The sequence below is a fragment of the Trichomycterus rosablanca genome, chromosome 2 (genome assembly GCF_030014385.1).
Source record: "Trichomycterus rosablanca isolate fTriRos1 chromosome 2, fTriRos1.hap1, whole genome shotgun sequence".
NCBI lineage: Eukaryota > Metazoa > Chordata > Actinopteri > Siluriformes > Trichomycteridae > Trichomycterus > Trichomycterus rosablanca.
The window spans coordinates 12,392,392-12,409,070 of record NC_085989.1 but is presented as its reverse complement, the minus strand read 5'-3'; the positions used below and the strand labels follow the sequence as shown (position 1 = coordinate 12,409,070).

The following is a 16,679-nucleotide window of genomic DNA, read 5'->3' as shown; positions in this document are numbered from 1 at the left end:
TGAATGAAACCAACAGGGATGCTTGCAGAACATGCAAAACTCCCTACAGATAATAACACAAGGTGATTAAAACCATGTCCTCTGGATCCATGTTGCTGAGACTAGTGCATTGGTCTTGAAGTTGAACTGGTCATTTTTGAGTTTTTCAAGATCTAACAGCAGTGACTTTCTAATTTGTTTCCTTTTAAATCTAAGCTTCATTGTCAGCGTCACAAGATTGTGATCAGAGTCATGTGAGTCATGTGTGTGCATTATTAACTGACTGTTTTCACTACTGACTGATCAGGATGTAGTCAGTCTGTATTCTGGTCTTGATTTGGATGGACTATTCCAAGTGTATCTGTGCCTGTTGTGTAAATGGAACAGTGTGTTGGTGATAACCAACTTATGTTCAACACAACCTGTTGTTTCTCTAATAATGACCAAGGACTTCACTTTCTTCTGCATCTTCTTAGACTCTTGCATTAAAATCACCGGTGATTACAAGCAGGTTTAACTTGGGAGTCACTGCAAGTTAATGTTCTTCCACTTTGTGGAATTGTTCATAACACCAGATAGTAGTCTTGTGGCTGATATGACTTTGCTACTCACTGGGTTGTAGGATTGTGATGTTATGCTGAGAACGAAAACCTTACAGAAACAGAAAAAGTTGTGCTGTTACTACATTTTTCTATTACTGCCTAGAAAAGTGGAGGTTTGAAATTGACCTAATTTGCGAGACACGTTGTAACAAGGCCAGTTTTCTTCAGAATAGGTGTGACTGTGGCTGTTTTAAGGGCTGGGTGACAATAATTTACTAAATGAGATATAGGATGTAAAATGAGAGTTGCATAAGCTTTTGGATGGGTAGTTGGGACAGGGCCATGCTGACAGTAGGAAGAAGAAGACTTACTAATTATTTTGGTAACAGATGAGGGTCATCAGTCATCTTGAAACTTGTAAACAAGGCACAAAGTATTTGGGCAAACCAAGAGGAGGAGGGTTGTAGGACTGCAAGCAAACATTCATATATTTTACACACTTTATTCTGTCAGATCACAGCACACCTTTTTTTATTTTGCAGAAGTCAGCTGTGTTTCTAGATGTTGTTAATATCAATGACAAACTATTTACTAACAAGGTTTTATGAATTTGCTGTGGTTAAATTCAGTACAGAAGCATATCGTTTTTATTGCAGTGCCATCATATGGATCAAAGTACACAAACATTCAGTATTCGTTTCCAGTGTTGACTTTTATGAAGATAGATTTCTTTAAATTCTCTGAATCTGTTAATATTTGTGGACTTTAGATGCTGAAAATGTTAAATTTTGTGCTATTGTGCATACTGAGCCTTTTGATTTTCTCCTTTTATACACAATCATTATATCATCACCTGCTGTTCACCTGCTTATTTAGAAATGAATAATTATTAAAAAATATTGTTGATAAAGATTTAAATATCTTTTAAATATCTTTTCATCTTTTTTTCTTGATAAAAATGATTGAGCAGACAAATAACCATAACCAATTATCATATAAGAAGACCATAATAGTAATAAAAAAACGAGAAATGGTTGTCAAAACCAGACTGACAGTTTGTTCATGACATGATAATTAGGGTGGAACTCACATTACGCTATTGCTCCAGAGAATAAAACTGTCCTTTGTTTTGTCTTTTTACAACATTGATCTGTAATTTCTCCTTCAGCACTACACAAGAATATTAAGCACTACTTAATATCATATACATTGGGTGTTTTGTAGTCAAAAAGCCAGGCAAACCAGAGTGGTAGGAAAAAATGACTGCGCAGATTCAATGAAACAGCTTGCTGTTTCTCACCAGTTAAATACCACTAATAATAGCATATCAGCTGCAGGCAGGTCCGTGTATCTTTGGTCATTTGATTTTTATTCGATTTTCTGTATTCCGTGCTTGTCACCATACGTGCACATGCTGCATGTTGATTTCTGGTAGAAGTGTTAGTAAATGTTAAATTTGGATAAATAAAATATAATCCTTTATATAATTTCTGTTTGTTATTTGATTTTCTGATCAGTTTGTGAAACTGAAATTGTTTTCCTGTTTTTTAATAAATAGTCTTTAAAATTAAAAATGAAAAACAGCCTGTTTGAAATGAAAATCAAAAGTCCACAGACCCAGGCAGCCTGACTGTTCAATTCCAGCTACAATGCAGGTACTGTCATGAGCAGTCAAGTATGTATGTGGATGTGTGAATGACCTGCATTTGAGATATAGCAGGAAAGGGTTTACTGTTTTCGTACAGCATCATCACAGTGCCTGAGGGAGAAAAACAAGTCTGTAAAGTCAAATCATTAGAGCCGCTCCTACATGTTGCTGTATTTTGCCCTGGACGATTTGGCACATCAAACTATGAGAACATAAGCCAAAAGCCCTGCCAACAACTGGATGCAGAACTGGTCTTGTGTTTACATATGACACTTATTGTTTCAGTTAACTGACAAATTACCAAGCACATTAATAAAGAATGCAGCTTATACACACAAGGTAAAATGTATATATGCTGTATATATGAAAGTTTGTCTTTAATACAAACAGCAAAATTTGCTGAATGTTTGTATTAACACATGGCAACATGACAACCCAGGAGAGAGGAACCTAGAGACTATATTTGTATCAGGTTTTAGATAATTTATCTGCAGTCAATCATGGTGAATATTATATTTTTTATGTCCTTAAATCTAATTGATGATTCTACCTGCATAGGCATATCTATTCAAAAGGCATTTTGATTTGGTTACTAGCTTCAAATAGGCCATACAGACAAGAAAACACTGACAGTATATATGGCAAATGAAATTGTCTTTAATGGGGTGACCTAATTTGGTTTACTTACATTAGATCACCCTTCATTTCACCAGCATGCACGAACACACAGGCTGGATGAATGTGTGGATTTACAGTTTAAAGTTTATGTGTTCTAAAAGGGCATGGAACACTACTAGTACTAGAACATTTAAATTACTTTAGTGATTTTGACAGATTAACATTTTTGTAACATTTTTGTGTCACCAGTATGGACGGTCGGACAGCTACCGTGTGGCGACAACGCAAGACAATGATGAGAAGGATTCCCCAAAGAAGAAGGGAGGAAAAGATCTGGATGACCTAAAGAAGGAAGTACCATTGGTAAGGCATAGTTTCAAAAACATAGACATATGGAAAACATCTTTCATATACAGTGGTACTGGGAGTGTTGTTGAGTTTAAAAGGCGTTGACTTTTAAGGTATTTTTTCCCATAGGTATGTATGCATAAACCTGTTAATGCATTCCATGGTCCCGTAGAACTGCATGTATGTAAACTGCTTATGTAAAACAATGTTGTTGTTTTTTTTATATATATAGATATTTTTTCCCCTCTTTTTCCCCCCAATTTTTATCCCCCAGTCTAGTCGTGTCCAATTACCCGGAATGCGTCCTCTATACTGATTTGACCCCTCACCGCTGACTGAGGACGCCTCTCAACTGACATACGCCCCCTGGTACGCACAGTCAGTACAGATAGTGCATTTTTCACCTGCACGAGTCGAGTTCATATACTTGACAGGCGCTGTGCATGGAGAGCCACACCTCCATCAGCATCATTCCTCAGCCCTGTGCAGGCACAGGTCAGTACAGATAGTGCATTTTTCACCTGCACGAGTTGAGTTCATATACTTGACAGGCGCTGTGCACGGAGAGCCACACCTCCATCAGCATCATTCCTCAGCCCTGTGCAGGTGCCAGCAGGGGCCACAGTCGCACCAGTTCTGAGGACCTATGATCCGACTTTCTTAGCCCTAAGAACAACAGCCAATCGTTGTTCATACTGCCGCCCAGCCTAGTCGGAAAGGCAGAGCTGAGGTTCGATATGATGTATTCGAAACCCCAACTCTGGTGAGCTAGCGTACTTTACCGCTGCGCCACCTGAGCGGCCTATGATGGGGTTGTTTTTGACATTTATACACTGTAAATATCACAAGTATAATATAAAAACACTGAAATACAATTTAAAAAACAGTTAAAATCAATAAAAAATACAATAAAACCTGCACATTACCAAAACTTCTTATGAGCAGTAATAATTAAGAGAGTTTCAGTGTTTCTTTGTCGTTTAAAAGTGAAACGGCAAGGAAAATACAGCCAAACACAGATACATGTGGACATTTTCAGAGTGATTTTGATGGTTATTCCACACAAATGCAGTTTCCTCTCGTATTTGCACTTTGATGAGGTTTTACTGCATCGCTCAAGCCGAGCGATGAGTTTAAGGGAAACATTAAGTTTAAGGGTACAAATTTCTTGACAAAGGGTGTTGAGTTTCAAAGATTTTAAGTGTAAACCTAAGTAAGTAAACCTTTATTTATATAGCACTTTTTTAAGGCAATGCTACAAAGTGCTTCACAATCAATAAGATCAATGAGATATGATATGAATAAAAGAAATAAAACACATATAAAATACATATAAAACCAGTAAAGCAACCCAGATATATCCATGGGTGAAATAAAAACAGACATAAATTATCCAAACAGTGCAGCTTCATCTAATCAACCATAAAACAGGAAACGTCATCTAGAGTCCATTCTCAAAGGCCAAGGTATAAAAATATGTCTTAAGCCTTTTTTTAAAAATCTCCTTTGACCCAGTAAGTCTAATATCCACGGGCAGGGTATTCCACAACTTAGGAGCATACGCAGAAAACGCACAGTCTCCCTTCCGTTTCCGCTTTGTCCTAGGGACAACTAAAAGCCCCTGACTGGAGGACCTCAGAGCCCTGGCACCGGAATACGGCACTAAAAGGTCAGAAATATATTCTGGTCCATCACCATGCAATGCCTGGAATGTTAAAACCAAGATTTTAAACTGAACTCTAAAAGCAACAGGCAACCAGTGCAGCGATGCCAGTATGGGGGTAATATGCTCCCGTCTTTTAGTCCTAGTGAGTACTCGGGCGGCTGCATTTTGCACCAATTGCAGCCGTGCCATTTCCCCTTGACTCAGACAAGTAAAGAGAGCATTACAGTAATCTAGACGTGATGATACAAAAGCATGAATAATCCGTTCTGTATCCTGGAAGGAGAGCATTTTTCTGATCTTAGCAATATTTCTCAATTGAAAATAACCAGCTTGTACCAGCTTTGTTACATGCATTGAGAAACTCAGCTCAAAAATAACACCAAGATTTCTGGGGTAAGGATTTGACTGTATAGCCAACGACCCAAGTCCCTTCTTTAGGTCGTCGGCAACATATTGGGGGCCCAGAACCAATACTTAAGTTTTCCCCTCATTCAACTTAAGGAAATTACAGCTCATCCAATCCTTTATTGCATAAATACATTCAGTTAGACTCTCTAATCTACTGAAGTCATTTCTCTTTACAGAGAGATAAAGTTGTGTATCGTCAGCATAAAAATGATATGCGATATTGAAACGACGTATCAAGTTCCCCAAAGGGAGCATATATAAAGAAAATAAAATGGGACCAAGTATTGATCCCTGTGGAACCCCACACAAAAGATCAGCGTATGAAGACAACCTATCTCCACTAGATACCCTAAATGTTCTATTGGATAAGTATGAGACAAACCAATCTAATGCAGATCCTGATATTCCAACCCACTGATGCAACCTCTTCATCAAAATAGTATGATCAACCGTATCAAAGGCTGCACTAATATCCAACAAAACCAAAACAGACACCTCACCAGCATCAGCATTCATTAAAAGATCATTTAAGATTGTCTCTGTGCTATGTTTCTGCCTAAAACCTGATTGAAATTTCTTAAATATACTGTTTTCTTCTAATAAGACTAACAGCTGTTTTGCCACCACTTTCTCCAGAATGTTCGAAAGGAAGGGTAACTTTGAGATAGGTCTGTAATTCTCACAATTTGTTGGGTCAAGACCAGGTTTTTTGAGTATGGGCTCCACCGTCGCCAATTTAAAACAATCTGGCACACATCCTGAACTAAGTGATAAATTCACTATTAATTGAAGATTACTGCCAATACAATAAAAAACCTTCTTCACAAATGAAGCTGGAAGAATGTCATCAGGAGAGGTTGAGGGATGCAAACAGTGCACAACTTCTTTTAAGTCCTCTAAAGAGATGGGAGAAAACTGATTTAAAATTTCAACCCCCCCCCACTCTGAGGAACAACTTCATAATCTGTAGAAAGAGATATTATTATATTACTTTTAAGATCTGTGATTTTATCCAAAAAAAAACTTTAAAAACTGTTCAGGGTCAATCTCAGAACTAGTTGTGTTCACCGCTACCCCATTTACAAGACTATCTATCCTAGAAAACAAAAACCTTGGGTTGTGTTTATTTGCAGTTATTAACTCAGTTATTAACCGAAAAATATTCGGTTCTATCATTCCTCAGTTTATTATTAAAGATAGACCATAAGTCTTTCAGAAATAAATAGTGAACTTGAAGCTGTGACTTTTTCCATTCCCGCTCTACCCTCCTGCATATCCTTTTTAAGTGCATGATGTCATCATTTATCCATGGGGTAGAGTTAACAAGAGGTTTTATCCTCAGTCTAACTGGAGCAACCTTGTCTAAAATACTTAAACATACATTGTTAAAAGAGCTAGATAGATCATTAACTTACAGATTACAGTCATTACAGATGGACAATTGTTCACTAAATCCTGTAAACTCATTTAAAAACTGTGATATAGAATCATTATTAAATATTCGTGATTGCACACAGCGTTTAGAAGCAGACATATTTATAAATAAGGGCATATTAAAAGTAATACACTTATGGTCGGACACAAATAGATCTATCACAGAAACGGAGTGGAGACACAAGCCTAAAGTGAACACCAAATCCAGTGTGTGACCCCGATTGTGAGTTGGGCCAACCACGTGCTGAACAAAATTAAAAGATTCCATAGTATTCAAAAATTCTAAGGCAGTTCCATCAGAGGCATTATCAATATGAATATTAAAATCACCAAGCAACAACACTTTATCATATTCCAAAATCAGAAAATCCGACAATTCAGACATGAAACCGCTTTGAGACTTGGAGGGGGGGCGGTAAATCACAGCACAGTATACTGGATTCTTTCCTAGTACTTTAAAAGACAACATTTCAAAAGTTGTAAAAACTCCTACAGATACACTCAGACATGTAAATGAGTCTTTATAAATGACAGCCAGGCCGCCACCCCGTCCTGACGTCCTCGGGGAGTTTAAACAAGAATAATTGGGGGACACAGTTCAATTTAGGTGCCAGTTCTCACCAGGTTTAAGCCAGGTCTCTACTAAAAACAGAAAATCCATGCCATGGGAAGATATAAAGTCACGCATAACAAATGCCTTATCAGATAATGATCTGACATTAAACAGTGCCAGCTTAGAATTAGAGACATGTCGCGTGTCCGAGGGTGACAGGCAGGGAATTGCACGTAGATTGTTAAAATCTACCCCACCGCACCTCATTACGGGTTTCCTGGAATGCACACAAGAATGTTGCACTGGAAACACCGGCTGCAACCAAACATAGCGCTCCTCCATTGAGCGAAGCCGGGGGAAATATCCGAGACATTTGTCTGTGCCATCAGAAAGCCGGCAGTTATTAAATTCATGAAACCGACCTGAACAGCGATTGTACTGGTCACGCAACTGGACCAGGAGGCCACCTCTTTTTCCTTGTTTCCTCCGCCGCTGTTTACGTCCAGTTGAATGTATTGTCCAGTATTGGGAGCGACACACCTCCAATGCCGCCGGTAGAAGCAGTAGAGGTAGAGTAAAGGGATATCCTGCACCTTTCTCTCTAACAAAGCCGTCCAACATCCAAGCACGAATACTAAATAACGTCCCACGGTCATAGGTAATAGACACAGCATGCACTTGACTGAACAGAGACACGAACAGTAATAAAAACATAACAACAGGTATCACACCTGAGACGTCGCCAAACAACGGCGCCATCTTGTAGGGGACGTTGAGTTACAAGGTACCACTGTATCTTTTATTTCTGCATGTGTTAAATTAAAATGTTTTAGTTCTTCAAAACTGAACATGAGACAAATACGAGAGTAAACAGAAAATACCATTTTAAAAATAATTATTTTGTTTATTTATGAAAACAAGTGTGAAAAAATTAATCCCCCTTTAGTGTTCAACTAAAAAGCAAATGTAATTAATAATTGGGTTTGATCAGACAAAACACACTCAGACCTGATTACGAGTGATACATGTCTAAATTAAGCATCTAAACATTTCAGGTTCAAAGTCAGATTTACAAATATTTTTAGACTCTGTAGCTACAGTGAATCACATGGAGATCCATTATCTTGGAACGGACCAAGCTTTTATCTAAAGACTTATCTAAAGCTTCTGCAAAGAGTCACAAAAGAACACAGATGAACATCTAGGCAAATGCAAGCCTCGGATGCTTCACATACGGCCATCATTAATGATTTTTTTCCAAAATTGGCAGTGGTATCTGTTGGAGAGTTGCAAGGCTAAAACTGCAGCTTTCAAAAGGAACATAAAGGCTCATCTCACAACTGGCAAGAGCTTTCTATATAATTTTAAGCCTATTAAGAAAATGTGGACTAATGAGTCAATTCAAACACATAAGAACAACATTCATTAGGATTTTAACGTCATGTTTTACACACTTTGGTTACATTCATGACAGAACAGGTAGTTACTGGTTACACAAGATTCATCAGTTCACAAGGTTAATGTCAAACACAGTCATGGACAAATTTGTATATCCAGTTCACCTAACTTGCATGTCTTTGGACTGTGGGAGGAAACCGGAGCTCCTGGAGGAAACTCACGCAGACACGGAAAAAAAAACTCCTCACAGACCACCCCACCTGGGGATCGAACCCAGGACCTTCTTACTGTGAAGCAACAGTGCTACCCACTGAGCCACAGTGTCACTCTCCAAACAGCCACACATGATGGTGGTAATGTAATGGTGTGCCATGTGCTTTGTTGCTTTACAGCCTGTATGACTTGCCATGATCTGATGCTTAAGCACAATTGGGTTATGCAACAAGACAGTGATCGGAAGCACAAGAGCAAGTCCCCCTTAGGTACTGGAGTGGCTTAGACAAGAATCTGACTTGAACTCTCTTAGATCCTGTGGCTTGATTTTAAACAAGTAGTTCATGTCTAAAAACTCTTCAAGCAATTTGTTACAGTTGTTGCTAAAGGTGGTTAAACCTGTTATTGAGTTTAGGTGGTAACCATGCAGCTACTCTTCCACATGGGTGATATACATGCTGCATAATCTTTTTCCCAAAAAAAAAAATCAAATACAGTGGTACCTTGAAACTCGATGTCAGTTGGTTCTGGTACCGGTGTCAAGTTTTATTTTTATTGTAATTTTCTTTTTATTGGGAAAAGTCTTTCACAATTAAGGTAAATTATTACAAAAAAACTAAGCCACCAGAATTTTCGACTTTCCCTTATGATTAAATCACTGTTTTAAATCTAAAAACTTTTTACAATGTGAATGGGGAGGCTTACTTTTAAATAGAAAGAGAAGAGGGTGGGGAGGTCATTAAAGTCCAGTCCCTGGGGTCCAATAAAATCTAGCAATTTAGACCAAATCTGATAAAAATGTGTCCTTTTGAATTCTTAAGGAATAAGTTAGCTTTTCCATAATAAAAATTTTGTGAACAATGTCAATCCACTCATGTATTTAAGAAGGTTCAGTAGATAACCATTTTCTAGTGATTGCTTTCTTACTTGCAGCCAACAAAGTTGACAGTAATTTCTGATCATTGTGACACATATTGACAGAGAGGTTTCCCAGATATAGAAAATCAAAGTCAAATGGTATGTTTGTCTGGAATATAGTACAGACAGCCTGGTGGATAGCCTTCCAATTGGTGTCAAAGGCGTCGAGTTTGAAGGTTTTTTTTTTTTCCATAAGGATGTATGGGAAACCTGTTAATGCATTCCATGGTCATGTAAAACTGCATATAATGGGGTTGTTTTTGACACTTATACACTAAAAATAACAGGAGTATAATATAAAAACACTGAAATACAGTGAAAAATAGTTAAAAATCAATATAAAAATACAATAAAACCTGCACTTTACCTTTACTACTTTATTGTTTCCTTATGCTTCTTAATGTGAAGATGCTTAATCTTGGAATACCGAATGCTGTTCAGTAAAGCAACGAGCGAGGAATTTCATTAGTAGAGAGAACTTTGCAGTAATAATTAAGAGAAGTTTAATGTTCCTGTGTTGTTCTTTTAGTACATTAATCCACGTTAAGCTTTATTTTTTCTCGATAAGCGTTTTAAACTCAGAAAAGGTAATTCTCACAATTTCTCAGAACCCCCAGCTATAATACAGATTCATCTCATATTTGCACTTTGATCACGTATTACGGCACTGCTCCAGCAGAATGCTGAACAAAGCGGCTTTTCATTGTTAATTTGAAATTAAATAAATAATTTTTTTAAGGCTGAACACATCAAATTTAAGGAAAACGTCAAGTTTAAGGTTACAATTTTCTCCACAAAGGGTGTTGAGTTTTAAATATTTCGAGTTTAGGGGATGTCGAGTTACAGGGTACCACTGTATTCATTTCCACATTTTCTTATATTACATTTTGTACTTCATCACTATCAGTTAAATACTTAACTGATTAAAACAATTTAACTGTAAATGTTTTCTTTCTGTCTCCTTTTTCTGAAATGTCTCTTTTTTTCTTACTGCTTTTTATACTTAGACAGAACATAAGATGTCCATTGAGGAGGTCTGCCGAAAGTACACAACAGATATTGTGCAGGTGAGTTCTGTAGTGGTTTAGTTAATGAAGTTAAAGCATTTAAAATACAAAGCCTGTACTAACTCCCCAGTATCATGTTTGATGTTTTATTTTGGATGTTTCTAAAATCATGTTTAGCAGTTTTGAGAAAAATAAATTACATTGTGTTTGATTGTTTTGTTTTATGGGGTATATGTAAATGGAGAACAATAACCTGCTAAAAAAAAATCTTGTGTCACATTGGTAATAGATTTAACCCAGGCGAGAGACCATAATTCTGTTTTTGTGCATTGTGTTATGTAATCATCAATTTCATTTTCATGTTTTATCACAGCACAGTAACACAGCCTGGACAGGGACACCAATCCGTATAGTCAGTAATGTCAGTTTGTAGATGACTGATGACTGGGGATTTGTACCCTGAATCCCGGTGGTAGTGGGTTAGCATAATTTACAGTTGTGCCACCTGTGTGCTGTTATGTGATGAATAATCTTATATTTTGCATTTAAGGAATGTAGGAACATAACTGCAAACTGAGGCAAGCAGGAGTTATTGAAATCTGCATGTCATTTCCCTTTAATAAGATGAGTGTTTGATGGTAACCGCTAAAATATTGTGATGATAATTTGACAGAATTTGGAAGTACTGGTGGGTTTATGATGTTGTTTCCTAAACAGAGGCCAAGGCCTAGTATAAATTAGTATGGGCTCTCTAAATAATAATAATAATACTTAATTACTCTGAACAAAACTCTGTAATTATAAATGCTAATCATTTGTTAGCTTTAACACAGTGTAAAATAATAACGAATATGGTTCTTATTGCTGTTACATCTGATCTGTCAAACAATTTGATCATCTTTTGTTCTTTTTTTGTTTGTATCTATCTTACCTCATCTGCAGGGTCTTACTAATGCGAAAGCTGCGGAGTATCTGGCCCGGGATGGTCCCAATGCACTCACTCCTCCTCCAACTACTCCAGAATGGGTGAAGTTTTGCCGTCAGCTCTTTGGAGGTTTTTCTATCCTTCTGTGGATTGGAGCCATCCTCTGTTTCCTAGCCTATGCCATCCAGGCAGCCACTGAAGAGGACCCGGCTGGGGACAATGTGAGGGGACACCCACACACCTACGCACTGACACATATTGACAGAGATGGTTAGCATAGAAAATTTTAACCCTCGGAGAAACTTGAGGAAAAAAGACCAGTAATTTTGTGTATGTGTAGTTAAGGACAGGAACCATATGCTTAAAGCTGGGATCCCACATGCTTGTTAATATCTCATATTAAAGTGTAGCAACATCACTGTGTCAGAATGAGGACTGGAATTTAGTATGCCAGGTGGATACATTTTCAAAAACAGGAAATGGAAATTCTTTTTGAGAAGATAAAATAATAGGGGTTGTGTAGTTATTTTGTCCCATTTTTCCTGCAAACACGTCTTAAGATGTGCAACAGTACGGGGTTGTCATTGTCACATTTTTCATTTCAAAATTCTCCACACATTTCTATTGTGGACAGGTCAGGACTGCAGGCAGGCCAGTCCAGTACCCGTACCCTCTTCTTTTAAAGCCATCACTTTGTAATTTGTGCAACATGTGGTTTTGTATTGTCTTGTTAAAAAATGCATGGACGTCCCTGGAAAAGATGACGTCTTGAAAGCAGCATATGTTGTTTTAGAATCTCAATGTACTTTGCTGCATCAATGCTGTCATCACATAAGTGTACACCTTTGCCAGTACTCAATACTATGACCCTGGCTGTTCTTTTTGGTTTTGTTGCATACAGCGTCCATTTCTTCCAAAAAAAGATCTGAAATACTAATTCGTCTGACCACTGTACACATTTCCACTGTGTGATGGTCCACCCCAGATGCTTTTAAGACTAGAGAACTTGATGCCGCTTCTGGACATGGTTAACTGAATGCTTCTTTTTTGAACAGTAAAGCTTTAAGTTGCATTTGTGAATGTAGCTCCTTATTGTAGTGTTTGCCAAAGTAATCCCTGTAAATCAGAAAACTGTATGTATGGATAAATACATTCTCAACAGAATTAGCTTATGTCTGTGTCTATAGTGGTTTTATAATCTACAGTCTTCTGCTTCTTTTTCAGTTGTACCTGGGCATTGTGCTTTCTGCTGTGGTCATCATTACTGGCTGCTTTTCCTACTTCCAGGAGGCTAAAAGCTCAAAGATTATGGAGTCATTTAAGAACATGGTGCCACAGGTACTGGCACCTAAAAAACTTTATTCATTTGCTGTTGGTTTCATCAACACCTAAATCTCAATCAGTTTAATACTCAGTATCTGAAAATGTAATGATCACTTACAGTATGTAAGTAATCAAACCCCTTAAAGACCAGGTTATACATTACATGGCTGTAGTTTGTGGCTACTCCTCCTAATCACTGAACTGGAATGCTAATTGTAAGCCAGGTCCTTTTGTTTGTGTGCCTAACTTCACAAATGCTCTTTTGACTGAATATGCACAAATTCTCACTAACACACCAAAATGTTGTTGAAACTTATCCAGAAGGAAGGAAACTGCCACAAAAAAGCCATAAACTGCCCTAGGGTGTATGCAATAATTTGCTTATTGTGTGTGACATAGCAAGCATTAGTGATCCGTGAGGGTGAAAAACTGCAGATTAACGCTGAAGAGGTTGTGGCTGGAGACTTGGTGGAGGTGAAAGGGGGAGACAGAATTCCAGCTGACCTCAGGATTATCTCTGCTCATGGATGCAAGGTACACAAACACACACTCAAACACGAAAACACAAACATACACGTATTCTAAAATAAATTATAGTTGGTTCAAAATCTTAGTCCATTACCAGAAAACATTGTTTTCAACCAATTATTGTTTTTGTTTAAAAGCAACATGGCACTTAGGTGACGCAGCAGTAAAACACACTAGCACACCAGAGCTGACATTTTAAACTTGTCGGTTCGAAACTCAGCTTTGCCATCAGGCTGGGCTGGGCGCCTACATGAACAATGATTGGCTGTTGTTTATACAGGGTGGGAGCCGGATAGAAACTCTTGATAATTAAGGCAATTACGACCTCTGCTGGCTGATTGATGGTGCCTGCACAAATCTAGGGATAATGCATTGATCACGGTGTGGCTTTCCGTACACAAAGCTGATCCGCATATGAACTCGCCTCATGAAGGTGAAAGGATGCAGTCGGCTACTGCACACTTGTCGGAGGGGGCGTGTGTCTGTCTCGCTCTCCTCAGTCAGAGTGGAGATCAGCATCAGTAGAGAGGAGATAAAGCAATTGGGTAATTGGATACGCTAAAAGTCTGGAGAAAAAGGGGAGAAAATGCATTAAAAAAAGCAACATCACCTGGTGATAATATGAACTGTAAAACTGTTTGAGTCAACACTCCATGTGAAACAGTATATGAACATACATCAAAACAATTTGCTTATTAAACATAATGTACATAAGAATAGCCATTGATTTGAAGTTGTGCTTTTCCAAATAAGGTTCTTTAAATAAAAAAATAATTGCAGTGATTTGCTTTAGTTGCTAAAGCAGTAAACTCAGCCCCTGATTTGGGCAATAAGACCTGACCCAGAGTTGACATTACAGTTGATTTTACCGCATCGCTTAAGCCAAGCGCTGAGCAAAGCAGTTGGACACACGTTGAGTTTAAAGGAAACGTTAAAGAGTACAAATTTCTCTGTGAAGGTCGTTGAGTTTAAAAGATTTTGAGTTTAGGGGACGTTAAGTAACAAGGTACCACTGTAATCTCAAAGTGGTTGAGTGGGATGGGTTGAGTTTACTGTTCTGTTCAGGAATTTGACTGATTTGCTGGAATTGAGACATTTACTTCCAAATTAAAATTCACTGAGTTTTCAACACAACTTACTCTACTATTAGTTTTTATCACAATTGCTGTTGTGCCACAACATTAAAACCTTTGTCAATATTTTTTATACCTTTCAGGTTGACAACTCCTCTCTGACAGGTGAATCAGAGCCTCAGACCAGGACACCTGACTGCACTCACGACAACCCCCTGGAGACCCGCAACATTGCCTTTTTCTCAACCAACTGTGTCGAAGGTACAGCTGTCTTAGCAACTGCCTTGGTGCTTATTCGTGATGGTTTTCTTTTGCTTAATAAGATTCTGCTTCTTGCTGTGGCTTTTGTTTTTATTCCATCCTTCCCTGCTATGATGGGGACTAGAGGAAAGTGTTGCCATGACAACAAGCTTTCACACTTCCTCCCTTTTTCTTGCTTCATCAATTTGCCTAAACATTTCTCTTAATCCCGCTAAAAAATGTTTTAATATACAATTAAATCGCTCTCCATTATGTGTAGATTCTGTGATTAAAGTATTTTCATTTGCAAATAACATTTTCAAATACAGTCAGTAGCTGAAATTTGTCTCAGAATATCCCATGTTGCATCAAACAAATATGTAATGATTAAGATAATATAACATTATGTATTCTTCTGCATATTTTCAAGATACTAAAGTGTGTGTCTCACCATTGTACACAGACTAATGTTATGCATTATTTTAATGTCAAAAATTAAAAGCACAACATGTTTGTCTATGAGCAGAATACTCTCTCATATTTTAACCTAAATTTATTTACATCAAGGGAGCTACTAAGCTTACAATAGAGTAGGACTTTGGGTTAGTTTGTATTCATGCTGAGCCTCTATTTTAATTTAAATGAATGATAATAAAATGAATATAAATACACTAGACAATCTGGTACTAGGCCCAACACAGTGTTGACCTAAATTCTTCTGATACTCCGGCTTGACCAACTCCACCACCGTCAGACAGCGCAGAGATGGATGTTGCAACCTTGAAATCAAAGTTCTACAGCAATCATGTCCTACTGATTGTTGTAGGTCAGTATCTAAAAGAAGGGCATACAGTAATACAGCGGGTGAATTTGCTGTAGTCATTAACCTCATGGTCGAATTCTGAACATGTGTGGAACATGGAATGACCACATACACTGACTGGCATTGTGCAGTCATGTGCTGTGTCTGAATATTCTGTAGTGCAGTTACCACATGATGGTACTGTTATCACATGATGGTAAAATTGGGTTATCACCATCAGTTACGATCAGTGCCATTGCAGCCACAGCTCGAATGCATGCTGGAATACCTTTTACTACCAAATTAAAAGTTTTGGACAAGTATGCCACTGGGCGGTAACTACCCCATGTTCTTGTGCCAGAACCCCTGCGCCATTATTACCCTTTCAGAGACATACAAATGGAAAGGTAGTACCTGAGCAGTCCTGTGCAAAACATGGGCAGAGCAGGGTTCATATGATAAGTTCCTGTGGGTCAGCAGCAGAGAGGTCTCAGCAGCTGGTCATAGAAGGAACAGTTTGGGATCCACTGTCTGCAGTGATTAATCAGCCCAAGATAACATAACCAAGCCTTTGCACTTTTGGAGGAGGTATGTCCTTGATTGTTTTTGGCCCTGTTTTAGAATGAAACCTATATAGGACACAGACATTAAACACAATTGCAACGAGACCCTAAATCCACATTTTGGATTGCATTACAGTTCTGAAAACACAGTTATTTGCTTTCAGTTGAGAGCAGAGGATCATCCTATGCCAGTAGGACAAAACATTGGGAAAAATGATTGAGAACTCAGTAAAACCTTGGAGCATACGAGTCCAGGTGTAGTGCTAATGTTGAACGGTACAGCGAAAATTGGCTGAGTGGACTGAATAACAGGAATACTGTAAAAAGCTAAACACAGGTCAACCACAGTAAAGTGGGAATGTGTTGAAATCATTAACTTTCCACAGATTCTGTGTTATTCTCCATCTTGTCCCCAGGCTTTGAACCTGGGTTTACAGATGTGTTACTAGGATGTGGTCGAAACTATCACACCCTGCTGTAGCAATAAGTCGAT

General features: G+C 38.1%; 1 protein-coding gene across 1 annotated transcript in view; it reads left to right on the top strand.

The window, feature by feature from the left end:
- The window catches only part of atp1a3a (ATPase Na+/K+ transporting subunit alpha 3a), an 84,943-nt gene that overhangs the window by 16,882 nt on the left and 51,382 nt on the right, over positions 1–16,679 (top strand). The window contains exons 2-7 of the mRNA XM_063011358.1: positions 3,037–3,150; positions 10,733–10,792; positions 11,675–11,878; positions 12,882–12,995; positions 13,380–13,514; positions 14,725–14,842. Of these exons, the coding sequence (XP_062867428.1) occupies positions 3,037–3,150; positions 10,733–10,792; positions 11,675–11,878; positions 12,882–12,995; positions 13,380–13,514; positions 14,725–14,842 (745 nt within the window). The remainder of the gene's footprint in view (positions 1–3,036; positions 3,151–10,732; positions 10,793–11,674; positions 11,879–12,881; positions 12,996–13,379; positions 13,515–14,724; positions 14,843–16,679) is intronic.